The 22,207-nt window shown below is 38.6% G+C and overlaps 2 protein-coding genes across 2 annotated transcripts; one reads left to right on the top strand and one right to left on the bottom strand.

Annotated features, from left to right (window-relative positions):
- The first annotated feature begins 84 nt into the window (after window positions 1–84).
- LOC109190502 (CBS domain-containing protein CBSCBSPB1-like) lies at window positions 85–13,443 on the top strand. The gene is made up of 15 exons (XM_019340993.1): window positions 85–304; window positions 475–623; window positions 1,696–1,864; window positions 2,004–2,136; window positions 2,219–2,389; window positions 2,545–2,620; window positions 2,728–2,841; window positions 2,940–3,006; window positions 9,971–10,076; window positions 10,156–10,214; window positions 11,451–11,557; window positions 11,638–11,774; window positions 12,311–12,396; window positions 12,697–12,786; window positions 12,896–13,443. Exons 2-15 carry the CDS (start codon window positions 475–477, stop codon window positions 13,067–13,069), a joined length of 1,638 nt encoding a protein of 545 aa, XP_019196538.1. The 5' UTR covers window positions 85–304; the 3' UTR covers window positions 13,070–13,443.
- Window positions 13,444–17,944: 4,501 nt separating this feature from the next.
- Window positions 17,945–20,664, bottom strand: LOC109190501 (lectin-domain containing receptor kinase VI.3-like). The gene is made up of 2 exons (XM_019340992.1): window positions 19,094–20,664; window positions 17,945–18,743 (listed from the first exon to the last, which is right to left on the bottom strand). The coding sequence occupies exons 1-2, from the start codon at window positions 20,449–20,451 to the stop codon at window positions 18,038–18,040; spliced, it is 2,064 nt and encodes a 687-aa protein (XP_019196537.1). The 5' UTR covers window positions 20,452–20,664; the 3' UTR covers window positions 17,945–18,037.
- Between the last annotated feature and the right edge of the window lie 1,543 nt (window positions 20,665–22,207).

Here is a 22,207-nt window from a genome sequence, read left to right as displayed (position 1 = left end):
TATTCGGCGAAGGAAAGGTGGCAGACGTGGCACAACGTTATTGGCTGAGGTCCATATATCACGCCATCCATAATTTTCTATTGTTTCCGTATTCCTTTCAAAGGGAGGAAGAGAGAGAAAGATAGAGACAGAGAGAGGGGCGGCTCCAGGCAGAAACGCGAACGCTAGCTACTCCTCCCTTTCCTCCCATTTATTAGGGTTTATTTTTTATCGTTTCTGCATTTTCCCGCCACATTCACCATCTCTTTTTGAAGATCTTTTGTTCGATCATTTAGCTATTCATCATCGTTGCTTGATTTTCCAGGTTTGCTCATCCTATTTTCTTATATTTTTGTTTTTGAATTCCTTTGGTTTGCTTCGATCGAATTTTTTATGTTTCTAAGAACGAGGATTTGACCGTTGAGATGGGATGAATAATCCGGAAAAGAGAAACGAATTCTTTCAGTTTGATTGGTTCTGAAATGGATTGTTCAGATGACGACTAGTCAAGGAGGAGGATCGTCGAGGAGAAGCCTGTCGTCGACCAGCTCCTTGTTGCAGACCAAGAAGAAAACAGCGGAGAACGAAGAAGGGGGGTTGGGCGATTCAGTTTCCCGAAAGTCTTTTTCTGCGGTTCGCTCCATGTGCGGTTGTCTTTCCCTTTCGTGTTAATTACTGTAACTATGCTGTAGCATGTTAATATAAAGCTAGTCCTTGCGGAATTCTACGGACTATAATAACTTATCACTCAATGAAACATGTTTACTAATTGATGATATTTGCTTGCAGTTGACTTTCTGTTTGAATTACTTTTTTCTTTTGATTCTCTCCAACTTGAAGTTTGATTCTGTTTAATTCTGCAATGATGTATTTTGGTACTTATATTCATCAAATTCTTAGGTTTAGTAAAAGAAGAATATATGATGCACAGACAGATTGAATAAATGAATAAGAATTCACTTGTATTCCTGTTTTTTGTCTGGGTGCTGTGAGGCTTAACCATAGCATACTAATGTACAATTCTAAGGCACAAAGACACTATACCTAAAAGTAATTATAAGCAGATATGGTCATATGTTGTTGTTGTTTGTTCTTACTTGTATGTTATATATGTATTTTATTTTCTTTTTGCTCCTAAAGCAATGGCATGATAGAAAGTGCTGACTAGTATGCCACACCTCTCCCCTCACAACACACACAAACACAGTGATTGTCAGCCTAAAGACTGAGGTTCTGTCAAACTAGAACACTTATCAATTCCAAAAGTTTCATTTATACTCTTAATTATTTAATTTATTTATTGAGAAAATCAGGTCAGTGTTGAATAGAGGGGGAGGGTTAATGAAAAGAACGTATACCTTGTTACTTTTTTAGCATTGGTTATTGCAATGCTTTCTTTTTGTGCCATCCTCTTTAAAACAGTCCACTCGTAACTAGATGTATCCTCTGGTGGAAAATTTTGAAGCTGTTCCACTTGCCAGAGTAGTAGTGATGTTAGAAGTAGAGAAGAACCAAAGCTAAAAGGCAACAACAATGAAAGGCCTAATTTACTACCTGTGATAGAAGAGAGTAATCATTTGCAGAAAAAAGAAAGATGCATATAGATTAATCGATTCCTGTCCCCCAAATTGAAGTTGATTTTATTTACATACTCCGTATCACTTAAAGATTAATCTTTGGTTAGTTTAATAAGTGATGTGGATAAATTTGGTGCAGAGCACTAACAGGAGAGCGGACAGTGAAGAGATTGCGGCTGTCAAAAGCCCTAACTGTACCTGATACAACAACTGTATATGAAGCCTGCCGTCGTATGGCTGCCCGTAGGGTCGATGCATTATTGCTTACAGACTCAAACGCATTATTATGTGGGATCTTGACGGATAAGGTTTGTCATGAATAATGTATGGTGCAACTCTACAACATTATCATATAAGCATATTCTGTGTGCTTTGCAAATGCTTCTTGGATCATTGATGTGGATATGTTTTATTAACTTTATTTTGGTTTTGTTTATGTGAATGAAGGATATTGCAACTAGAGTAATTGCTCGTGAGCTTAATATTCAAGAAACACCTGTTTCTAAGGTTATGACAAGAAATCCAGTTTTTGTACTTTCTGACACTCTTTCTGTTGAAGCCTTGCAGAAAATGGTACAAGGTAAGGATTGCTTCACTTTTTATATTAAGCGAGATTTTTTTTTTTAATATGGCAATATTGAGTATCTTGTCTTTGAGTGCAGGAAAATTTAGACATTTACCTGTTGTGGAAAACGGGGAGGTCATTGCTTTGCTTGATATAGCAAAATGTCTCTATGATGCTATTGCTCGCTTGGAAAGGGCAGCTGAGAAAGGAAAGGCTATTGTAGCTGCCGTTGAAGGCGTTGAAAAGCACTGGGGTGCATCTGTGTCTGGTTGGTTATGAAAACTTTCCTTATTATTATTATTATTATTATTATACCTTTCAGGCTTGTTTCCATTAGATCTTACCCTATTCTTGTTGTTTAGTTATACTTGTTCAATTCATTATTTTAAGTGATGCATGCTTTTTTTTGCTTCCTTAATATAGGCAATACATTTGTTGAAACACTGCGAGAGCGGATGTTCAGACCCTCCTTGTCTACAATTATTCCAGAAAATTCAAAGTAGGTAATATCCTTACTTTTAAGTTTCCATCGGGTGTTTGGCATGCTTTTTGCAAATAACTATTTGTGAGTTAGATTTCACTCGACTTATGTCATGATGTTGCTAGGATTATCACAGTTTCACCAAGCGACACTGTTGTAGAGGCTTCAAAGAAAATGCTTGACTTTCGAATGAGTTCTGCAGTTGTAACGGTAGACGACAAACCACGTGGAATTCTTACGTGAGTGCTTTTATGTCGTAAACATTTTTTGATTTCCACTTTTAATTTTATCCCACACTCAACATATGCTGATAAGCTTGTCCCGATAACCTTTTTAGTTCAAAAGACATCTTGATGCGAGTCATAGCACAAGATCTTCCCCCTGAGTCGACTCTAGTGGAGAAGGTAACCCTCATTTGCTCATTAGTAAGACAATTTGTTTTGTTTTGGGTTTTACTTAATGTATTTCTAAACATTTTTTAATCTGATTTTTTGGCCCAAAAATTATTTATTTTTGCTTATTTCATTGAAATTGTAACAAAGATTTTCTATTGGTAATACAGCTAATAAAATGCCATGAGTTTCAGTTTCTTACTGCCTCCAGTGCTCCTTTCAATGGTTTTTTGGTCAGTATTTTGGAATTGTCTCCGTTGTCCAAAGACCAATTTATTTGTATATACTAAATCTGGCTCTTATCCAATGCCAAGATCTAAGCCTATATAGCTTTTTGTGGCTTTCTCCCACTTTCCCTTATGCTGGTCGTTCCATCTGCCTTATCTCTTAGTCATTTTGTCCTACCTTAACCTCTGTGTTTGGAAATTACTGGTTTTTAGTTAACCTAGGTGTTTATGAATTTCTTTAGAAACAAGTTAGGAGGCAATGGTGATAGGCTTAGTAGCCTGAAGCTTGCCCCTTTCTCTACCGTGCAAATGTAAGGTGGTACTAAGGTTAATGTTCATCAGCAATTTTCTTTTAGTTGATTTAGATTAAGGGACTTTTATGGTGGTATTTCACAAATGAAATTTCAGTAGAAAAGGTGATCTTTTGGAAGATGGCTTATATTATTATAAATAATGCAATTCCTTGATTTTTACAGTTATCCTTGTTTTTTTTTTTAATGGATTTGAGTTAACAATTTGTGTCATCATATCATTGTTATAAATGGACATATGGGAATGGTCTCAGTTCACTTGTTGGTAGCATTGTCTACTAATACACTAAAACCTTATGGATTTTTTACTTGATAAATAGCAATGTGATAAATTTCGCAATGCTCTTGTATATGTGAATTTAATTTTATTCATTTGGTGTTTATTGAACCACTAAGAATATTTGGATATAATGTGACAAATGGTAATATAACAAAAATTGTAGGTGTCTTTTGCTTATTAAATTAAATTTTGTCAGTTTTGTGTCATCCTTTGTATAAACACGTGCGCGCGCACACACACACACACTATATATATATATATGTATGTGTATATATATATATATATATATAGGGTGCGGCTCTCGTCTCTTGTGCGGTCACGTGCGGACATGTCAAAGCCGTAGGATGAGCTGAGATAAAACGGATGAAAATCAATGAAGAAGGGATAATACGCTGTGGCAATTTCGTAATTTCATGATATTTCGACGGTGTATTACGTTTGGTGGTGCACCACAAATCAGCACTAAGTGCATTGCCGAAATATACATGGTGCACAAAAATACTTAAATGCCAGTGTTTTTTCCTTTATGATTGATTTTCAGCCACTTGGGTGGTGCACCACAAAGCATCACGTAATGCACCACAAAGCACTCATAAGTGCAACATACACCAACACCCAATGCACCATTGAAACATACACGGTCAAGTGGTCAACAAAATTACAAAATTGCCATCGCTTTTTTCCCTTCTCTTCATTGATTTCCATCGGTCTGATATGATCTCATCCTAAGGTTCTGATATGTCCGCACGACCACACGGGAGAACATGATTGCATTTGAACCTATTTCTCTCTCTCTCTCTCTCTCTATATATATATATATATATATATATATATATATATATATATAATTGAACCAATAAGAATTTGTATTTAATTATAAATAGCCCACCATTTGGCTAGTTGAGCACAACTAGTTACTCTATAATGGATAGTATTTCAGTAAACAGCTTTAGGGTCAAATGATCACTATAAATTTCTAAATATTGAACAAAAGCATTTTTCCTAAATGAATACTAAACATAAATTGGTGTATTTATCCTAACCAACATAACTATTGCCAATGATTATATATAGTAGTAATTTCTCTCTTTTGCAAATACATTTGTTAATGCAGTGAGAAGCATACCTCTGTGTAGCTCTCTCTTATTCTGTGTGTCTCTAGGGTTAGTCACCCACTCTTTAAATACAAGCAGATTCTAAACTCATATGGTATGCAAATATTTAGTTCCCTAAAATCTGGAATACTCAATCACAGAATATTCTATAACACTCCCCCTCAAGTTGGAGCAAAGATATTGATCATGCCCAACTTGTTACACAAATAACTGATTCGGGTTCCAGTAAGGGCCTTTGTGAATAAGTCCCCGAGTTGTTCTCCTGTCTTCACAAATCCTGTGGAGATTAACCCTTGTTGTATCTTCTCACGTACAAAGTGACAGTCAATTTCTATGTGCTTAGTTCGCTCATGGAACACCGGGTTTGATGCAATATGAAGAGCAGCTTGGTTATCACACCATAGCTTTGCAGGAATTGGAGCTTTGAAACCAGACTCATACAAAAGGTTGTGTATCCACATCACTTCACTTGTTGATTGTGCCATCGCTCTATATTCAGACTCTGCACTCGAACGAGATACTACATTCTGCTCCTTACTCTTCCAGGAAACCAGATTACCTCCAAAGAAAACACAGTATCCAGTTGTTGATTTACGATCCTCTTTAGAACCTGCCCAATCTGCATCAGTAAAACACTCAATCCGAGTGTGACCATGATTCTTATACAAGATTCCGTGTCCCGGGGCTCCTTTAAGTAACTCAAGATGTGCTCCACAGCTGCCCAGTGATCAATAGTTGGAGATGACATGTACTGACTCAAAACGCTAACTGGATATGCAATATCTGGACGGGTTACAGTCAAGTAGTTTAGCTTCCCAACCAATCTCCTATATCTCTCAGGATCTTCAAACAATTCCCCCTCCTTTGTCAATTGCAAGTTTGGTATCATGGGAGTGTTGCATGGTTTAGTCCCTAGTTTTCCCGTTTCAGAGGGTAAGTCAATAACATATTTTCGTTGAGATAGTAATATACCTGTCTTGTTCCTCATAACTTCGATACCTATGAAATACTTCAGTAGTCCCAAATCTTTTGTTTGGAATTGACTGTGAAGAAATGACTTGAGAGACAAAATCCCTTCGGTGTCATGACAATGTCATCTTCATAAACCACCAACCAGATGATACCTGTTTTGGACCACTTGTAGAACATGGAATGATCCGATTTGCCTTTCACCATCCCAAAATTCTCAACAACCTGACTAAATTTTCCAAACCATGCACGTGGACTTTGTTTCAGCCCATACAATGATCGCCGAAGACGACATACCTTCCCAGACTCCCCCTGAGCAACAAACCCAGGAGGTTGCTCCATATACACCTCTTCATGAAGATCCCCATGCAAAAACGCGTTCTTGATATCAAGCTGATGCAAAGGCCAATCATGAATGACAGCCATTGAGATGAGTAAGCTGACAGAAGTAAGCTTAGCCACAGGTGAAAAAGTGTCAGAATAATCAACTCCATAAGTTTGGGCATATCCCTTAGCCACAAGACGAGCTTTTAATCGAGCCACAGACCCATCAGAATTAACTTTGACGGTAAACTCCCATTTACAACCAATAGGTCTTTTACCTGCAGGCATAGTGACCAACTCCCAAGTACCGTTGTGATCTAAAGCGTTCATCTCCTCAATCATGGCATTTCGCCACCCAGGATGGGACAAGGCGTCCCTAACAGTCTTAGGAATGGATATAAAATCAAGGGAAACAATGAAAGAACACGAGGCAGGTGACAGCCTATCATATGATGCAACAGAGGATATAGGATAAGTACAACTACGTTTACCTTTCCGGGTAGCAATCGGACGTTCATCAACTAAGACTGGATCAGATGACACAGAGGTGGTGTCAGGGCATGGAGCCGAATCTGGAAGGGGAGCTGGAGGCGGTGCCGGTACGAGTGTGTCAGGCCGAGGTCGGCGAGAATACACATGTAAGACAGGAGGGGTAGGAATAGACGCCGTGATAGTATACATCAATATATCTTCCTCCTCCCCCTTACGAACAACCTCTGGGGATGAAGGAAAGAAAGGGACGTCCTCATGAAAGGCAACATCAATGGAAATAAGATACCTACCAAGCTCTGGAGAGTAACACCTATACCCTTTTTGCACACGAGAATATCCAAGAAACACACACTTCAAGGACTTGGGATCTAACTTGGTGACATGGGGTCGAACAAAGCATACACAGCGAAATATACGCGGGTCAACAGGGAACAAAGACTTTGAAGGAAACAGAGTGTGGAAAGGTGTTTTCCCACTCAAGACCGCAGAGGGCATCCGATTGATCAAGAAACAGGCTGTGGAAACGGCATCAGCCCAAAACTGCTTGGGAACCCCCATTTGAAACATCAAGGCTCTTGCAGTTTCAAGCAGGTGCCGATTTTTGCGCTCAGCGACCCCATTCTGAGAAGGCGTATCAACACAAGAGGACTGATGTAACATACCCTTCTGACGCATATAAGAGACAAAAGGGAGTGAAAAATATTCTTTAGCATTGTCATTGCGTAAAATTTTGACAGGAACACCAAATTGAGTCTTTATTTCAACGCAGAAGCCACAAAACACCTCAAAAAGTTCAGAACGAGACTTCAGTAGATATAACCATGTTATTCGAGAAAAATCATCAACAAACGTAACAAAATATTTAAAATCGAGTTTGGAGGTCACAGAACACGGACCCCAAATATCAGAATGCACTAACTCAAAAGGAGCAGACGCTCGTTTGTAAACTCTAGGACTCAAAGGCACACGATGGTGCTTGGACAACTGACACGACTCACAATGTAAAGAAGACAAACTTGAAAACTGCGGACATAATTTCTTCAACAAGGGTAGGGAAGGATGTCCCAAACGACAATGAGCTTCTACTGGAGTGACGACACCCGAACAAGCAACAGGCTCCTGCCTCGTGGCGTCAAGAACGTAGAGGCCCCCAGACTCGCGCCCCTTACCAATAACCCTCTTCGTCAAAAGATCCTGAAACAAACAATAATCAGGGAAGAACGTAATAGAACAGTTTAAAGTATGGGTAAGTTGGCTGACCGAAATTAAGTTGAATGAAAAATTAGGTAGATGCAAGACAGAAGACAAGGGAAGCGAAGGGATGGGCGTAATGGTACCGGACCCAAGAACATGGGAGGTAGAACCATCTGCTAAGGCGACGGGGGAACTATGTGGGCGAGAAGAAAGTGTGAAAAACATACTAGAGTTACCTGTCATATGATCCGTGGCACCCGAGTCTATAACCCACTTGGAGGAGGATGAGAGAAGGCACATAGTTGCATTACCTGAGTCGGCAATAGCAGTGACCGAAGAGGATGAACGCTTTAAAGATTCTTGATACTCAGAGAACTTGGCAAACTCGTCGGCAGATATAGTGATCAACTTGGAAGATGCCTCAGTTGTGGAAGCAGCATTAGCAGTCGGATTTCCTCGCTCCCTCAACCATTTCCTACTGTCCCTTTTTATGTGGCTAGGCTTATGGCAATAATGACACACAATACCACCAGAAGTGTATCCCTGGGAATTCTTTCCATTCCCACTGCGAGGATGACGGCCAACGAGAGCATTGTTGGATGGGATGGCAGCCTCAGGCATACTTGGTTGCGATTGCACCGATCGACTCAGACGTGGAAAAACATTAGCAAGAGAAGGGATTGCAGAGCTACTAAGAATTGCAGACCTCGCCGTGTCAAACTCAGAAGGGAGACCTGCCAAAAAACTCAGAACAGCCAATTGTTCACGTTGGTTTTGCTGCTCTTTAATGTCAGCAGTGAATGGCATAAGCTGATTAAGTGCCTCATAAGTCTTCTTAAATTCCATAAAGTATGCAGGGAGAGACAAATCATGTTTTTCAGCACGGAAAAAGGACTTACAAACATCATAAACATGAGTGATATTCCCTTTCCCAGCGTATAAGTATTCCAAATACTCCATCAACTCCTTAACAGATGCACAATGACTAATGAACCCCACAATACCCTCATCAATGGAATTACGGATTTGTAGGAACAAACAGGCATCATCTCGTACCCAAGTAGCATCTTGGTCAGCCAAAGGTTTGGATAGGTGGTCACTCTTATCCAAACTAGTAAGATAAAGCTTAATGACATGAATCCATTCCAAGTAATTGGAGTCATTAAGCTTACAATCCGTGATTTTAGAATTAACAGGAACTATATCAGTGACAACCACAGACGTATTCCCAGCCATACCCACAAATTTTTGACCGCAAACTGATCAGAAAACACACAAAAAATGGAGCCGAAGGGTAACGAAACAACCTGACCTTAGAACCGAAAAGATCAACGCGAAACTGGTCCAAACTGAGCCCGGAAACGAGACCCCCTAACTCAGGCGACCCTGGGAAGACCGACCGGAAGAAATTCCGGTCGCCGGAGAGCCCTCACGCGCCGGCGGCGGCTGTCGGTGGCGCGTGAGCTTCACGCGCAGGTCGGTTCGGCCTGAAAATTTCCAGGCAAGGTCGTCGGACGACGGCGAGCAGCGGAGGACCGGCGGTGAGAACAGGAGACGCCGGAAAAAAAAAAACTATCGCCCTAGTTCTGATACCATGTTAATGCAGTGAGAAGCATACCTCTGTGTAGCTCTCTCTTATTCTGTGTGTCTCTAGGGTTAGTCACCCACTCCTTAAATACAAGCAGATTCTAAACTCATATGGTATGCAAATATTTAGTTCCCTAAAATCTGGGATACTCAATCACAGAATATTCTATAACAACATTCAACTGATTGAATCTGTATACTGCTTGGTATTATGGATTTTAACCTCCAATATTTCTAGATTTCTTTCTATTTGAGTTTTTGCTCTCCCTTATTGTCCAATGTTTTTTTCTTGTTGAGCTTAGCCTTCATAAAAAATTGTAGCCTTATGATAGATTCCTGCTAATTACTAATGTTCTGCAGCACTAGATGAAATCCTAAGAGGGTTAGATCCTATTTTGTGCAAGTTTTCTTGCAAGCATTGCACAAATATGCTTTATATCTCACCTTTCATTACTTTGTTTTTGCTCTAAAATCCAGGTCATGACCCCTAATCCAGAATGTGCAAGTGTTGATACACCTATAGTTGATGCTTTACATACAATGCATGATGGCAAATTTTTACACCTCCCTGTTGTTGATAGAGGTAACCTTTCAAGGCATGCAAAAATCTTGATAAATTATGTGCTATTGTTCCTTACCATTAAATTTATGATCTGCTGCAGATGGGGTAGTTGTTGCTGTTTTTGATGTGATTAATATCACTCATGCAGCTATTGCCACGGTAAGACACTTGTAAATATGTGTGTGTGTGTGTGTAGGGGAGGGTTCTGGTGAGAACATGCTCCCATGGGAAAAGCGAGGACTAATTTGGTCCATCCATTTGGGTTGATAGTTGAGGGTTGCTGGAAAATAAGGAGAAAAAAACTAGGGTTCTGTTTATAAATATTGTGAACTTCAAAATTTTCAATACTTATAAAATTGACCCCGTGTTTTTTTTACTAAAACAGTAAAACCCTCAACCAATTGTTGAACCCTAATGTACGGCTGAGATTAGTCCTCACTTTTTACAGGAGGACCTAGTTCTCATTTGATTCTTCCTTGTGTGTGTGTGTGTGTATTCATTGTCTTATATACACACATTATGCTTTGGCAGACGTTGGATTTACTTACATCATAATTTTTAATGCATGTGAGATGACCTTAGTGTCCAAAAACTCTTCTAAGTTCTCTCAATTCTGAAAGCTCTTAGTTATTATCTTTTGATTAGTAATGAAAACACTTAGTTAAGTTTGTTTAATCACTTTAATCCAGAGATAACTTTTTGCATATTGATAAAAATTCACTTGGTTTTCCACATTTGTATCCCTGTTCTGCACCACCCTTAACAGCTCAACCCATTACATGTATAAGTGGCTGCTCATGGTCCTTCAGTTATACAAAAGTTAGCCAATATTAATCTCAATGTCATTACTTGATGGAGGGACTAGTTATAGTTGAATTTGTATACTTGGGGTACTATCGCTGAATACTAAAGTTAGTTATTGTTATTTCCTTACAAGGTTCCATAGTTTCGAATAACATTTTGCTAGAAGAAAAGGGTGGGATCATCATTTCAATGAGAAGTTCAAATTTTTTGTTCTGTGACAAAAGTTAAAAGTTTCTCTAAATCTCTAATACACTCAATTGTGAGTCCCAGCTTTCTCTGTCATTGGTGGCTTTGTTCAACACTGTTTTTGCCTTTTTGGACATCTTTTATCTATATAAAAATTTTAAAGCTAAACAGTTGGACAAAACTATGAAAATGTAATGAAGAACTTCTCTTCAAAGTCATGTTGCTCAGCTTCATAACCAAAACTTTGCGACATGATAGTTAAAGAAATATACACAAGAATTTAAAATTGCTTGTTTAGAGTGAAAAGAAACTAATTTTGTATGATGCATTGACAGCCTAGTTGTATGTACTAGTTATGGGAGCATTTTTATAGATCATTTCACATCCTTACTCTTATTTAAACAGGCAGGAAATACTACTGAAGTAAGTAATGAGGCTACAAACTCTATGATGCAAAAATTTTGGGATTCTGCCATGGCACTGACCCCTGATGATGATGAAGAGACACGTAGGTTGTGACCTACTTTCCTTATTTGTTTTTTCCTTTCATCTTCCTTTATGTTGTTTGTTTCTAACATTAGTTGTATATCAGTGACATTTCCCTAAAAATGGCTTCTGAAGGAGGAGTGGAGACAGGAAGAGCTCTTCCAATTCCTTCATCAATCCTGCCAGCTGCTTTTGCATTTAAGATTCAAGATAGAAAGGGAAGAATGCACAGGTTCACATGCGGTATGTCTTTAAATGATTTTCATGTATGGATGTTGAAAAACGAAATTAAGCAACAAGCGTACAAATGCTAAATAAGAAATTGGTCAAAGATGGGTAACATGTGGGAAGAAAAGTTGGACACTTGAGGATCAAATTACCCGTACTTCCTAACCCTAATTCATTTTAATTTATTATAATAATATTACGGAGTATAATTTATTATAGGTCATGGATTCATGGAATATAATTCATTTTTTTTATTATTATTATATATATTATATATTACTTATTCCCTTTCAGTTCTCTTGTAAATGAAACAATATAATAGAAATTCTCAGTGATTCTATTTCACCAACCAAAGAATAGAATTTGAATTCCTACTTCATTCTCTCATCATTGCTCATCCATGGAATTGCTATTTTTTTTCCCTTCCAACCAAACACCCCATTGAAGTATTATAAGCTCTTATGGTGGCTTCTAAAGATTACTATGCATATCTGTGATTCTTCATGGATCGTGGTGCGGAATTGCTGACTCTTAATTTTATTGGAGTTCAGATACTCAAAGCATGACAGATCTCATTGCTGCAATTCTTCAGAGAATTGGTGATGACATTGACCGGAACAAGCTTCCTCAGATTCTGGTAAAGTTGTCAACGATTCAGCCATGGCAAATTATTGTGTGGACCATGGTCCACACAATGTTATGTGGACCATAACAAAATGTACATTTTTAATATACTAAATGTACATTATATAATATAATGTACACTCAGTCCAAAAATAATGTACATCCCCTGAATACAATGTACATTATTTTTGTTCTGAATGTACATTATTTTACAATATACAAAATATGGTCCACACAATAATGATTGTTCAGCCATTCTTCCTCTTCTTTCTGTGCATTATTTACTAAGCCCATGATGGACCTCTGGTTGCAGTATGAAGATGAGGATCACGACAAAGTCGTACTTGCATCAGATAGTGATCTTGTTGCTGCTATTGAACATGCAAGGTCAGCTGGTTGGAAGGTACAGGCTCTCTTTTAACATTTTTATTATTATTTCTCTCCATTTTTTTATGTATAGAACCTAGGCCTTTAGTATCTTCAACATAATAATGACTTCGTTTATTGCACAGGGGCTAAGGTTGCACCTAGATTATTCTGCATCACGTAGGCGGGATTCTGGTTATAGTAGCACAGACTATGCTCAAGCAGATGCATGGGCATCGGCATACAAATCTGTGGCAGCTGGTGCTGCATTAGTTGCTGGTTTAGGAGTATTTGCTTTCTTAAGAAGATCGGGTAATTGATTATCCCTTGGAGCAATCAGGTTTGGCTGGCTTTGTGGACAAAGATTGTGCAATTCACGTTGATTGGTGAGCTGTGCAATGTAATTTGTATTTGTGGGCGGTTTAGTATTTAAGGTGTTGTCTATATTACGGAGTACATTATATTATAAATTTATAGTGCAGTGCTACTCAGCTTCTATACATTATTGGTTACTGAATAAAGTTGTCTTCAACGAATGAACTGGCATGGTTTGATAATTTTTGTGCCAGTAGTGTTGAGAATTTAAGATACCATGGTGAATTGGTTCCACCTTTTTCAATGGAACTTTGGATCCGTTATTATTGTAAATTGCTACAATATTTTATTTTATTATTATTATTATTTTTTCACTTAATGTGAATTGCTTCAGTGGACAAGTTATTACTTAGTATGCTACACCTAATGAGTGCTCTTGCTGAAGTCGAGTTCAATTCTAATCAAGTTGAATGATGTTTAGTTGATTGTGTTTGTAGATCAAAACAGGTAGAAAGAATTGGGTGGCTTGCGGCTTAATCTACTTTAACCGGTCTGTTTTACTTGTTAAACTTTGTAGTTGTAGTGTTTCGGACACAATGAAATGGAGTAATTTATATCTACCGATTATAAATAAAAAAAAAATAGTCGATTTTGTTACAAGATAATGTATATTTTTCATTTTGGAATTTGATCCTGTGATTTTCCTTCTATAGAGGTGTCATCTTGGTTGAAGGCTCATCATTTTAATAATATTGTACTCAGGTCTAATTGTTTAAATTTCTGTTCTCCTTTTAATTCTTGTAATTTGGACCTATCATATGTTGGACTAGTTATTATGCAATGTCGTATTATTGCTAGGGACATTGGGAATATGCCTGTTCGCCATGTCAGTAGGTCAGCGAAACATGTTCGCCATGTCAGTAGGTTGCTCATGTGCTAGCACAGGTTACTGATTCTTTGTTTACCCTAGGTTCGTGATTCTCTATTCCATTGACCTGTATTTCGTCTTTGGTTGATTATTAATAAATTTCATCATTTCCCTTTCAAAAAAAAAAAAAAAAAAAAAAAAACAGTTGAGAGTAGTTGAGATATAATGAGAAAAAATAAATTTGGTTTCGAATGTAAAGGCAACCCCATTAGAGGATTTAGCACAGTACTTTTTTAGAAAAAATTGGATGATGTGGGTGAGAGAGTATGAAGAGAGAGAAGAAGTGGGTGTCTCCTCCCACCACTGAAGGGGTGAGTTGTGCCTCACCACGCATGAGGCACAATTCTTGCACTCAGGCTGGGCGCATAAATATTTTTTTTTTAATTTAGATTTTAATTTTTTTTCCCTCCTTATTTTTTCTTTTCTAATCACACATTATAAGATATATTGAATATAATATATATATATATATATATATATATATATATATATATATATAATATCTATGTATTTATATATAATAATATATAAATAGGAAGAGAGAGAGAGAAAGATTAGAATGAATAATGTTTATTCACTGGGATGGTTTAACAAATGAAAATACAATGCTCCATGTACTACTCCTATAATCTAGGCATGTTCCACATTAACATACATGACTCACCCATGTTTGTTTTTATTAAATTCTTTGACTTGATTTAATTACTAATAATATTAATAATATTATTATTATAACATTGCCTCCTTTAAACCAAGTTGGATATATTGGTCATCCCAATTTCCTTCTTCAATTTGAAAAAAATGTTTCCGTCTTCAAGTTGGATATACTGACTTGTATTTCGTTTTGTAAACCCACTTGACTCCAATTGGCTTCTTCCCAGGAGGTAAATCTGTTAACTCTCAGGTACCATTCTTTTCAATGGCGCGTATATCCTCATCCATCGCCTTAAGCCAATGAGTTTCTGTAGCAGCCTCCTCAAAAGTTAAGGATCACAATCTGCAAAGAGAGCAAATTGAATAATCTCTTCATCAGACAGGTCATTATCATGACCCAAAACATAATCTTGCAAGCGAGCTGGTAAGTGGTGCTCGCGCTAAGATCATCGAACTGACACTCTGGCTATGAAGGAGACTGGACATTATCTGGAATCAGTTGCTCTTCAACAATATTTTCAACAGCAGGAATAACAACTGAACTTTCATCTTTAGCTAACCAATCCCAGGCACCATATTCATCAAAAGTGACATCACGACTTATAACAACCTTCTTAGTTTCAGGATTGTATAGTTTATAAGCCTTTGAAGCGTCACTATAACCAATGAATATGCATTTCTCACCTTTATCATCCAACTTCTTTCTCAATGGATCTGGCACATGTGCATATGCCAAACATCCAAAAACCTTGAGATATTTGATAGAGGGTTTTCTCCCACTCCAAACTTCTTCGGGTGTCTTATCACGGAAACTTTTAGTTGGACACCTATTCAACACATAGACAACACAAGCAACAGCTTCTGCCTAAAAAGGCTTAGGCAGATTCTTGGATTTCAACATGCACCCTACCATATCCATGATAGACCTATTCTTCCTCCTAGCCACTCCGTTTTGTTGTAGAGTGTATCTATCTGTCATATGGTGTTGGATACCCTTCTTCTTCAGAAAATCATCACAGGCAATATATTCTGTACCTCTATCAGTTCTCAAAATTTTAATTTCATAACCACTTTGCTTCTCAACAAAAGCCTTAAATTGTTTGAAAACATCACATGCTTCAGACTTTTGCTTCAGAAAGTAAACCCATGTTTTTCTACTGAAATCATCAATGAAAGTAATAAAGCACTTACAACCTCCATGTGGGGGAACCTCCAACGAACACAGGTCTGAGTGAACAATCTCCAACTGTTTTGTAGCTCTCCTTGACTTGCCCACAGGGAAGGGATCTCTATGCTTCTTCCCAATCACACAAATCTCACATATACGATCAGGGACATTCACAACAGGTAAATCAGAAACAAGTTCCTTTCTCGCAAGATAGTGTAATCCAGAGAAATGGAAATGCCCAAATCGCATATGCCATAACCAATTATCATCACAAACTTCAGAATTAAAGCAAGCAAGGAGAGTATGCTTAATTTTTAAAGGAAATAGTCGATTCTGGGACATATTTACCTTTGCAATCAAGACTCCTTTAGCATCTGCAATGGTACAACACCCATGAGCAATATCTATCTTATATCCTTTTTCTGACAACTGACCCATACTCAACAAATTTTGGTGTAGTTCAGGAACATAGAACACATCGGATATAAAATTGTGAGTACCATCCTTCAACTGAATAGAGATTTTACCTTTCCCAAAATTGGCACCTTTGACTTATTGCCAAACGTTACTTCAGACCGGACTGATTCATCTAGTTCGGAAAACAATTCTTTCTTCCCACACATATGGTTACTACACCCAGTATCCAAGAACCATATGTTCTTATCTGTAGAAAAACTATTGCTGGCAAAAAGTAAGGTTTCAGAACTCTCACCAGACTTTTCAGCAGTGTTTTCAGCAATGTTTGCTTGATTTCCACGATTGTTGTCCTCATTATACCAAAAATCTGCAATCTTGTGTCCATACTTGCCACAATTGTAGCAATAAAATGGAAATTTACCTTGTTTGGTATTACCTCCACCTCTTCCTTGGTTGGAGTTACCACGACCTCTTCCACTAGAACCTCCTCTTCCTCTTCCACAACCTCTACTAGATCCTCCACCTCTTTGATTAGTGCCAGTCACATTAAGGGTGACTTGACTCTTCAAAGCTTCTTCAGCTAGTGGTTCCGATTTTGACGCAATCCTGTCAATATGACTTTCTACCATACCTTTCAGCTCTGCAATTGATAAGAGCTCGGTTTTGTGTGACTCTATTATTGAAGCCACCACATGGTCATACTTCATCGGCATAGTTCGTAGAACTTTTTCAACCACTGCACCATCTTCAATTGTATCTCCGTATAACCCCATCTTATTCACCATATCAATAAGACGAGTGAAATTCATATCTACTGTTTCTGTAAAGGTCATCTCACAATTATCGTACAACTTTCTCAACGACTGCAACTTAGACTTCTGCGCCCGATCGATTCCTTTGTGTGACACCTTTAAGATGTCTCAAGCTTGTTTTGCTGTTTGAGCACAAGCTAATTGCCCAAAAATGGAATAATGAACACCTTGGTGAATTTGACCCAAGGCCAATTTATCTCGCAGTATAGCGGCTGCATCAGCTCCTTCGGGTAGACCGGGATCAACAAAGCGCCAAAGATTTTGAGCTTGCAAATGTGTGGACATCATAATTTGTCAATAATTGTAATCGAGTTTCCCGTCCAATTTGGGACCCTACCATACAATATTGAAATTTGTTGCCATATTTCATTACGGGAAATATTTCGGGGTTGAAAGGTTGACTGACTTTGATACCAAATGTAAGATATATTAAATATAATATATATATATATATATATATATATATATTATATATATAATATATCTATGTATTTATATATAATAATATATAAATAGGAAGAGAGAGAGGGAAAGATTAGAATAAATAATGTTTATTCACTGGGATAATTTAACAAATGAAAATACACCACATATTTATACTAAGAGAAAGCTAATAAATAGGGAACTAATGCTCCATGTACTACTCCTATAATCTAGGCATGTTCCACATTAACATACATGACTCACCCATGTTTGTTTTTATTAAATTCTTTGACTTGGTTTAATTACTAATAATATTAATAATATTATTATTATAACACACATGAAACAACTCTTCAAAAATGTCACACTATTAAAAATGTTCTAAGTTAGGGGAACCCAAGTCCAAGTTGAGAATTTTTTAATGATATATTTACTTTTATTTGTAAAAAAAGAAAAAATAAAATAAATCTATGCTAAAAAAAATTGCAAGTTTGTAGCCCATGCTATAACAAACCAAAATACTAGAAGGAATTAATGTCGTCAATGAAGCTAATTAAGCTTGCTTAGCTTGCTATCTACCATCTTCAAAAGAACTAGTAGATATTTGGCCTATGGACGATGAGTGACGATATGATGATGCTGTCGTAGTAGTTGTGCCTGTAGAGAACACCCCCAGAAATTTAGAAGTAATTTCATCCACTCTTCTTGATCCCAGAGACCCCAACGCCTTTTCAATCCCAAAATCTTCGTCTCCATTAAGGTACCTCATCACCTCTCTCATGGCCGGCCTGGCTTCCGGTTGAGAGTGAGAACACAAAAGACCAAGCCCAAGAACCAACACCGCCTCTTCAATAACGTAGCCACACCTAATCAACTTAGGATCAACGGCGTCGAGAATTCTCCCCCGTTGAAAACACTCCACCACCCAATCCCCCAGCGCCATGTGGCCGTGGTCTTTGCTACTGTAGATCACCGGAGGCCTTCCGGTTGCTACTTCGAGAAGTAAAACGCCGTACGCGAAGACGTCGCTCCCGGTTGAGGCTTTCCCGGTTCGCGTCAGCTCCGGCGCTAAATACCCTATTGTCCCCACAACGTTGGTGGTGTGGGAGTTTCTGCCGTGGTCGTACAACCGGGCCAGCCCGAAATCGCCTAGTCTGGCATTCATGTCCCCGTCTATTAGGACGTTGCTCGACTTGATGTCTCGGTGGACCACCACCTGTTCCCATTCTTCGTGTAGATAGAGCAACCCGGCAGCCACGCCCTTGACGATGTTAAACCTGTTAGAAGATACATCATAGATAGATATTAGAAGAATACAATACTACATTATTATTGAATAACCTTTATAGAGTCATTACATGTTAGATTTAAATATAATCTAACTATAATGAATAATAATCTGTCAGAAACCTGATTTCGTAGTAGCCCGAGCCAAAGTATTGTTGATATATATGTTGATTTTCACAGTTGATGTCCTATTGTATTGTCCATCCAAGAGGTAACACAATAGGACATCAACTGTGGCAGCTACTACTAGGTCAGATTTATATTAAACACAAAATCTGGTTATCTAATGAGTAAATGCCATACAATTAGAACAAAAGCTGACTAATTTATTCAACATTACCTCTGCTCCCATGTTAGTACAACGTTGTTGTTGTTGGTTTTTGGTCGGTAGAGTAAAGAGTCTAGGCTTCCATTGGGGACATAATCATAGACTAGAAGAAGATCATTCTTGTTCTTGCACCAACCTTGTAGGTTTACTAAATTCTTGTGCCTTAACCTCCCCAAGCTCTCGATCTCCGCCACAAATTCCCTCACCCCTTGAAGGGAATTCTTGTTAATCTTCTTCACGGCAATCTGAACTCCATTAGTGGGTATAACGCCCTTGTACACCGTCCCAAACCCTCCAACTCCGATCAGCTCGTTGTCTCTGAACCCCCGGGTAGCCGTGTAAAGATCTTTGTACCGAAACCTGTGCGGGCAATCCAATTCCCAGTCTTCCAAAGCCTCAAAGTGCCTCACCCTTTTGTATAACGCTAGGAAAACCCACGCCGCCATGGCTAAGAATGAGAGGGAGCAGAAAGTGGCAATCAGGGCCTTCTTGAGTTTGGTTTTTCCGGCGGATTTTTGGTTCTCCGGCGGGGGAATAGGGAGCTGGGAAAGATTAAGCGGAGGGGCAGGTCCATTGAGGCGAAAACTCCAGCCCAGAATGTAATGAGAGCTCGCCAAATTTTCCCCTGTGGCGGCTGAGAAACCTGCGTACATTTGGTTCTTCATCACAGATGAGAGTTTTATCTGTTCAGACATTAATGGCCGGCTTGGCTTTGGGACATGGATGGGAGATACGGTGATTTTAACGGTTTCATTAACTCCGTCGTAATCTACCCAGGCTTGGATTGGCTCCCCGCTCTGTAACTTCACTTCTTCCGTCTTTCGAGTGCCGTTAATGTAGTACACTGCCGGCTGCGATGCCACCGATCCCATTCCATTGATGTTGATTCCGATGTGATTCCCGTCATCGTCTTTCCCCTCGTTATGCCCATTCACAGTATCGAATTCAACCATGAAAACATGGTTTGATTCCTGCCCATCATTGCTGGAGTTGAAGACTCCGAGGTAATGGTCTCCTTGAGCGCCGGGAAATTTCATGGATGGAGATAAAGTGAAACCGAAGCCATATCCGCCTCGGTTAGTCCCAAGAGGGATTATGGCGAAAACGAAGTAAGTACTAAAGGAAACAACGTTGTTGTTATGTGAAGTGGAGTTGAGAAAAGGGAGTGGGGTGGGGTAAAATGCATGGCCGATTGCGTCGTGTGATCTGTTGGTGAGCTTAAGCGCGCCGCTTGGTCTGATCACGGTGGCTCCCTGCAGGTTCAGGTTTGATCTGTTGAATCCATTGTACAGAAAATCAAAGGATTCCGATACCGTGAAGAGAGTGGAAATGGAAATAAGGAAGGCGATGAGGGAGAAGGGTGCAGCCATTGATGACTCGAAAGGAGAATGGAAAAGTTCTACAATGGGTTCAAACTTCTGGGGAATTGAAGAGTGGTGGAGGCCGTCAAGTCTATATTAGTAGAAAAAAGTTTTCAACTTTACCGGTAACTCAGTTGATTCTTGAGTGGTAGATTATTGACAAATAGGCAGAATTGAATCTTGGTAGCAGTAGTGTGGAGTTGATTCTTGAGCGGCAGATTATAAGCAATGACACAAAATTGAATCTTGGTAGCAGTAGTTTGGAGTTGATTCCTGAGTAGCAAATTATGGACAAGAACTCAAGATCGAATTCTGATAGCAGTAGTGTGGGAGTGACACCGTGGTGGACTCTTTGTGGACAATCGAATCTTGACAACAGTAGTGTCAGAATGATATATACCCTGATGGATTCTTTATGAGCATCAGTGTCTTGTCATCTAATTGATCATTGAGTCATAGTAATTTACTACCATACTTTGAAATGAGGGATTTTGTTTTTTTGTGGACGAGAAAAAGTTTTCAAAGGCAATATAACACAAATATGTTAATGTTTGAAGACAATTGCAATAATGTGGGAGTTGCAATAAGGGCGAGATGTGACGAGGAGGAAGCTATCTAGATAGGTTAGCTTTGACGTAGAAAAGAGGGCGAAGTGATATGTACAGTAGCGTCGTTTAGCCGTAGAAGAAAAGGGAGAGAGAGTCTAAAATGTTGAAAATTTCTAAGTTATAGATTGGTGACATTTTGACGTTACTATATATACGCGTTGCAATTCTTCGATCACCCATTAATGGCATCAATTATCAGTCATATGGTCCGTATAGTCAGCTCAACTGGTTAAAAAGGTGATGTTTGAGAAAAATAATTCAGAATTGAGTCTCATCAGCAACAGTATGAGAGCAACCTCTCAAAGTGAGGGGCTTCTTATGCACAGTAAACAAATGTCTAACTTATGTGGTTTAGTTAAGTTACCATAATTTACATCTTTTCAGATGCTTTGTTGGAGCGGGGTGTAGAGATCATTGGAGTTGGAGATTTAACCTTTTCAGGAGAATTATAAGTCATATGAATGCATTCTTTTGGCGGCAGTAGTACGCAACTCGCTAGATTAATTAGGCCAAAATACCTGCTTCCATTCATCTCTGCTCGTTTACATATAGCCACATGTAATAATTATTATTAATGCCATTCACATGATGTCATGATTAAGTGGCATATATAGAATTTTAGAACACAAAGTCATATATTCGATTTTTAATATAATCTCTTTAAATTAATGAACCAAGAATTGTAAAATACAATGATATTTTTTTGGTGATACTCAAGATTTTCACTGTTGGACACAGTGACTAATCCCTCGCTGAACGGTAGGCACCTCTAATGAGTGAAATCACTAGCATGGAGATTTAAGGTTGCTCAATGACCCAAAGACAATTATCGAACCATTGACATTTCGTTAAGGATAGATCAGATGAGTCTTATATGTGAATACGTTAAATGTTGTGTATTGTGCATTTAAATAAATGTCTGATGTAGTAAATATGGTCGGCATTGTCTACACTAAAGTTCTAGGGTCAGTTCCGGGTTCGGATCATTTGCCTAGTTTGCTTGTTGGTTTAAGTTCTAAAGCACCGAATGCTTGCCAGTGGGTCAGAGGCTCCCGAGCTAATAGCTAGTGAACAGAAATGGGCCAAAAGTCCCCATCTCAGTAATAAATGCAGTATTTATAGGGAGGAATGGGAAACAGTTTCCGGTCTCGCGGCAT

The sequence above is a fragment of the Ipomoea nil genome, unplaced genomic scaffold (assembly GCF_001879475.1).
Source record: "Ipomoea nil cultivar Tokyo-kokei standard unplaced genomic scaffold, Asagao_1.1 scaffold1576, whole genome shotgun sequence".
Lineage (NCBI taxonomy): Eukaryota > Viridiplantae > Streptophyta > Magnoliopsida > Solanales > Convolvulaceae > Ipomoea > Ipomoea nil.
This window is presented reverse-complemented; position numbering and strand designations above follow the sequence as displayed.

Excerpts from the sequence above, each read along its gene's own strand:
- LOC109190501 (XM_019340992.1), bottom strand. The coding sequence starts at position 20,451 with ATGGCTGCACCCTTCTCCCTCATCGCCTTCCTTATTTCCATTTCCACT. Across the intron at positions 18,744-19,093 it reads GTACTAACATGGGAGCAGAG|GTTTAACATCGTCAAGGGCG; the intron begins GTAATGTTGAAT and ends ATCTTCTAACAG.
- LOC109190502 (XM_019340993.1), top strand. The coding sequence starts at position 475 with ATGACGACTAGTCAAGGAGGAGGATCGTCGAGGAGAAGCCTGTCGTCG. Across the intron at positions 3,007-9,970 it reads AGTCGACTCTAGTGGAGAAG|GTCATGACCCCTAATCCAGA; the intron begins GTAACCCTCATT and ends TCTAAAATCCAG. Across the intron at positions 10,077-10,155 it reads CCTCCCTGTTGTTGATAGAG|ATGGGGTAGTTGTTGCTGTT; the intron begins GTAACCTTTCAA and ends GATCTGCTGCAG.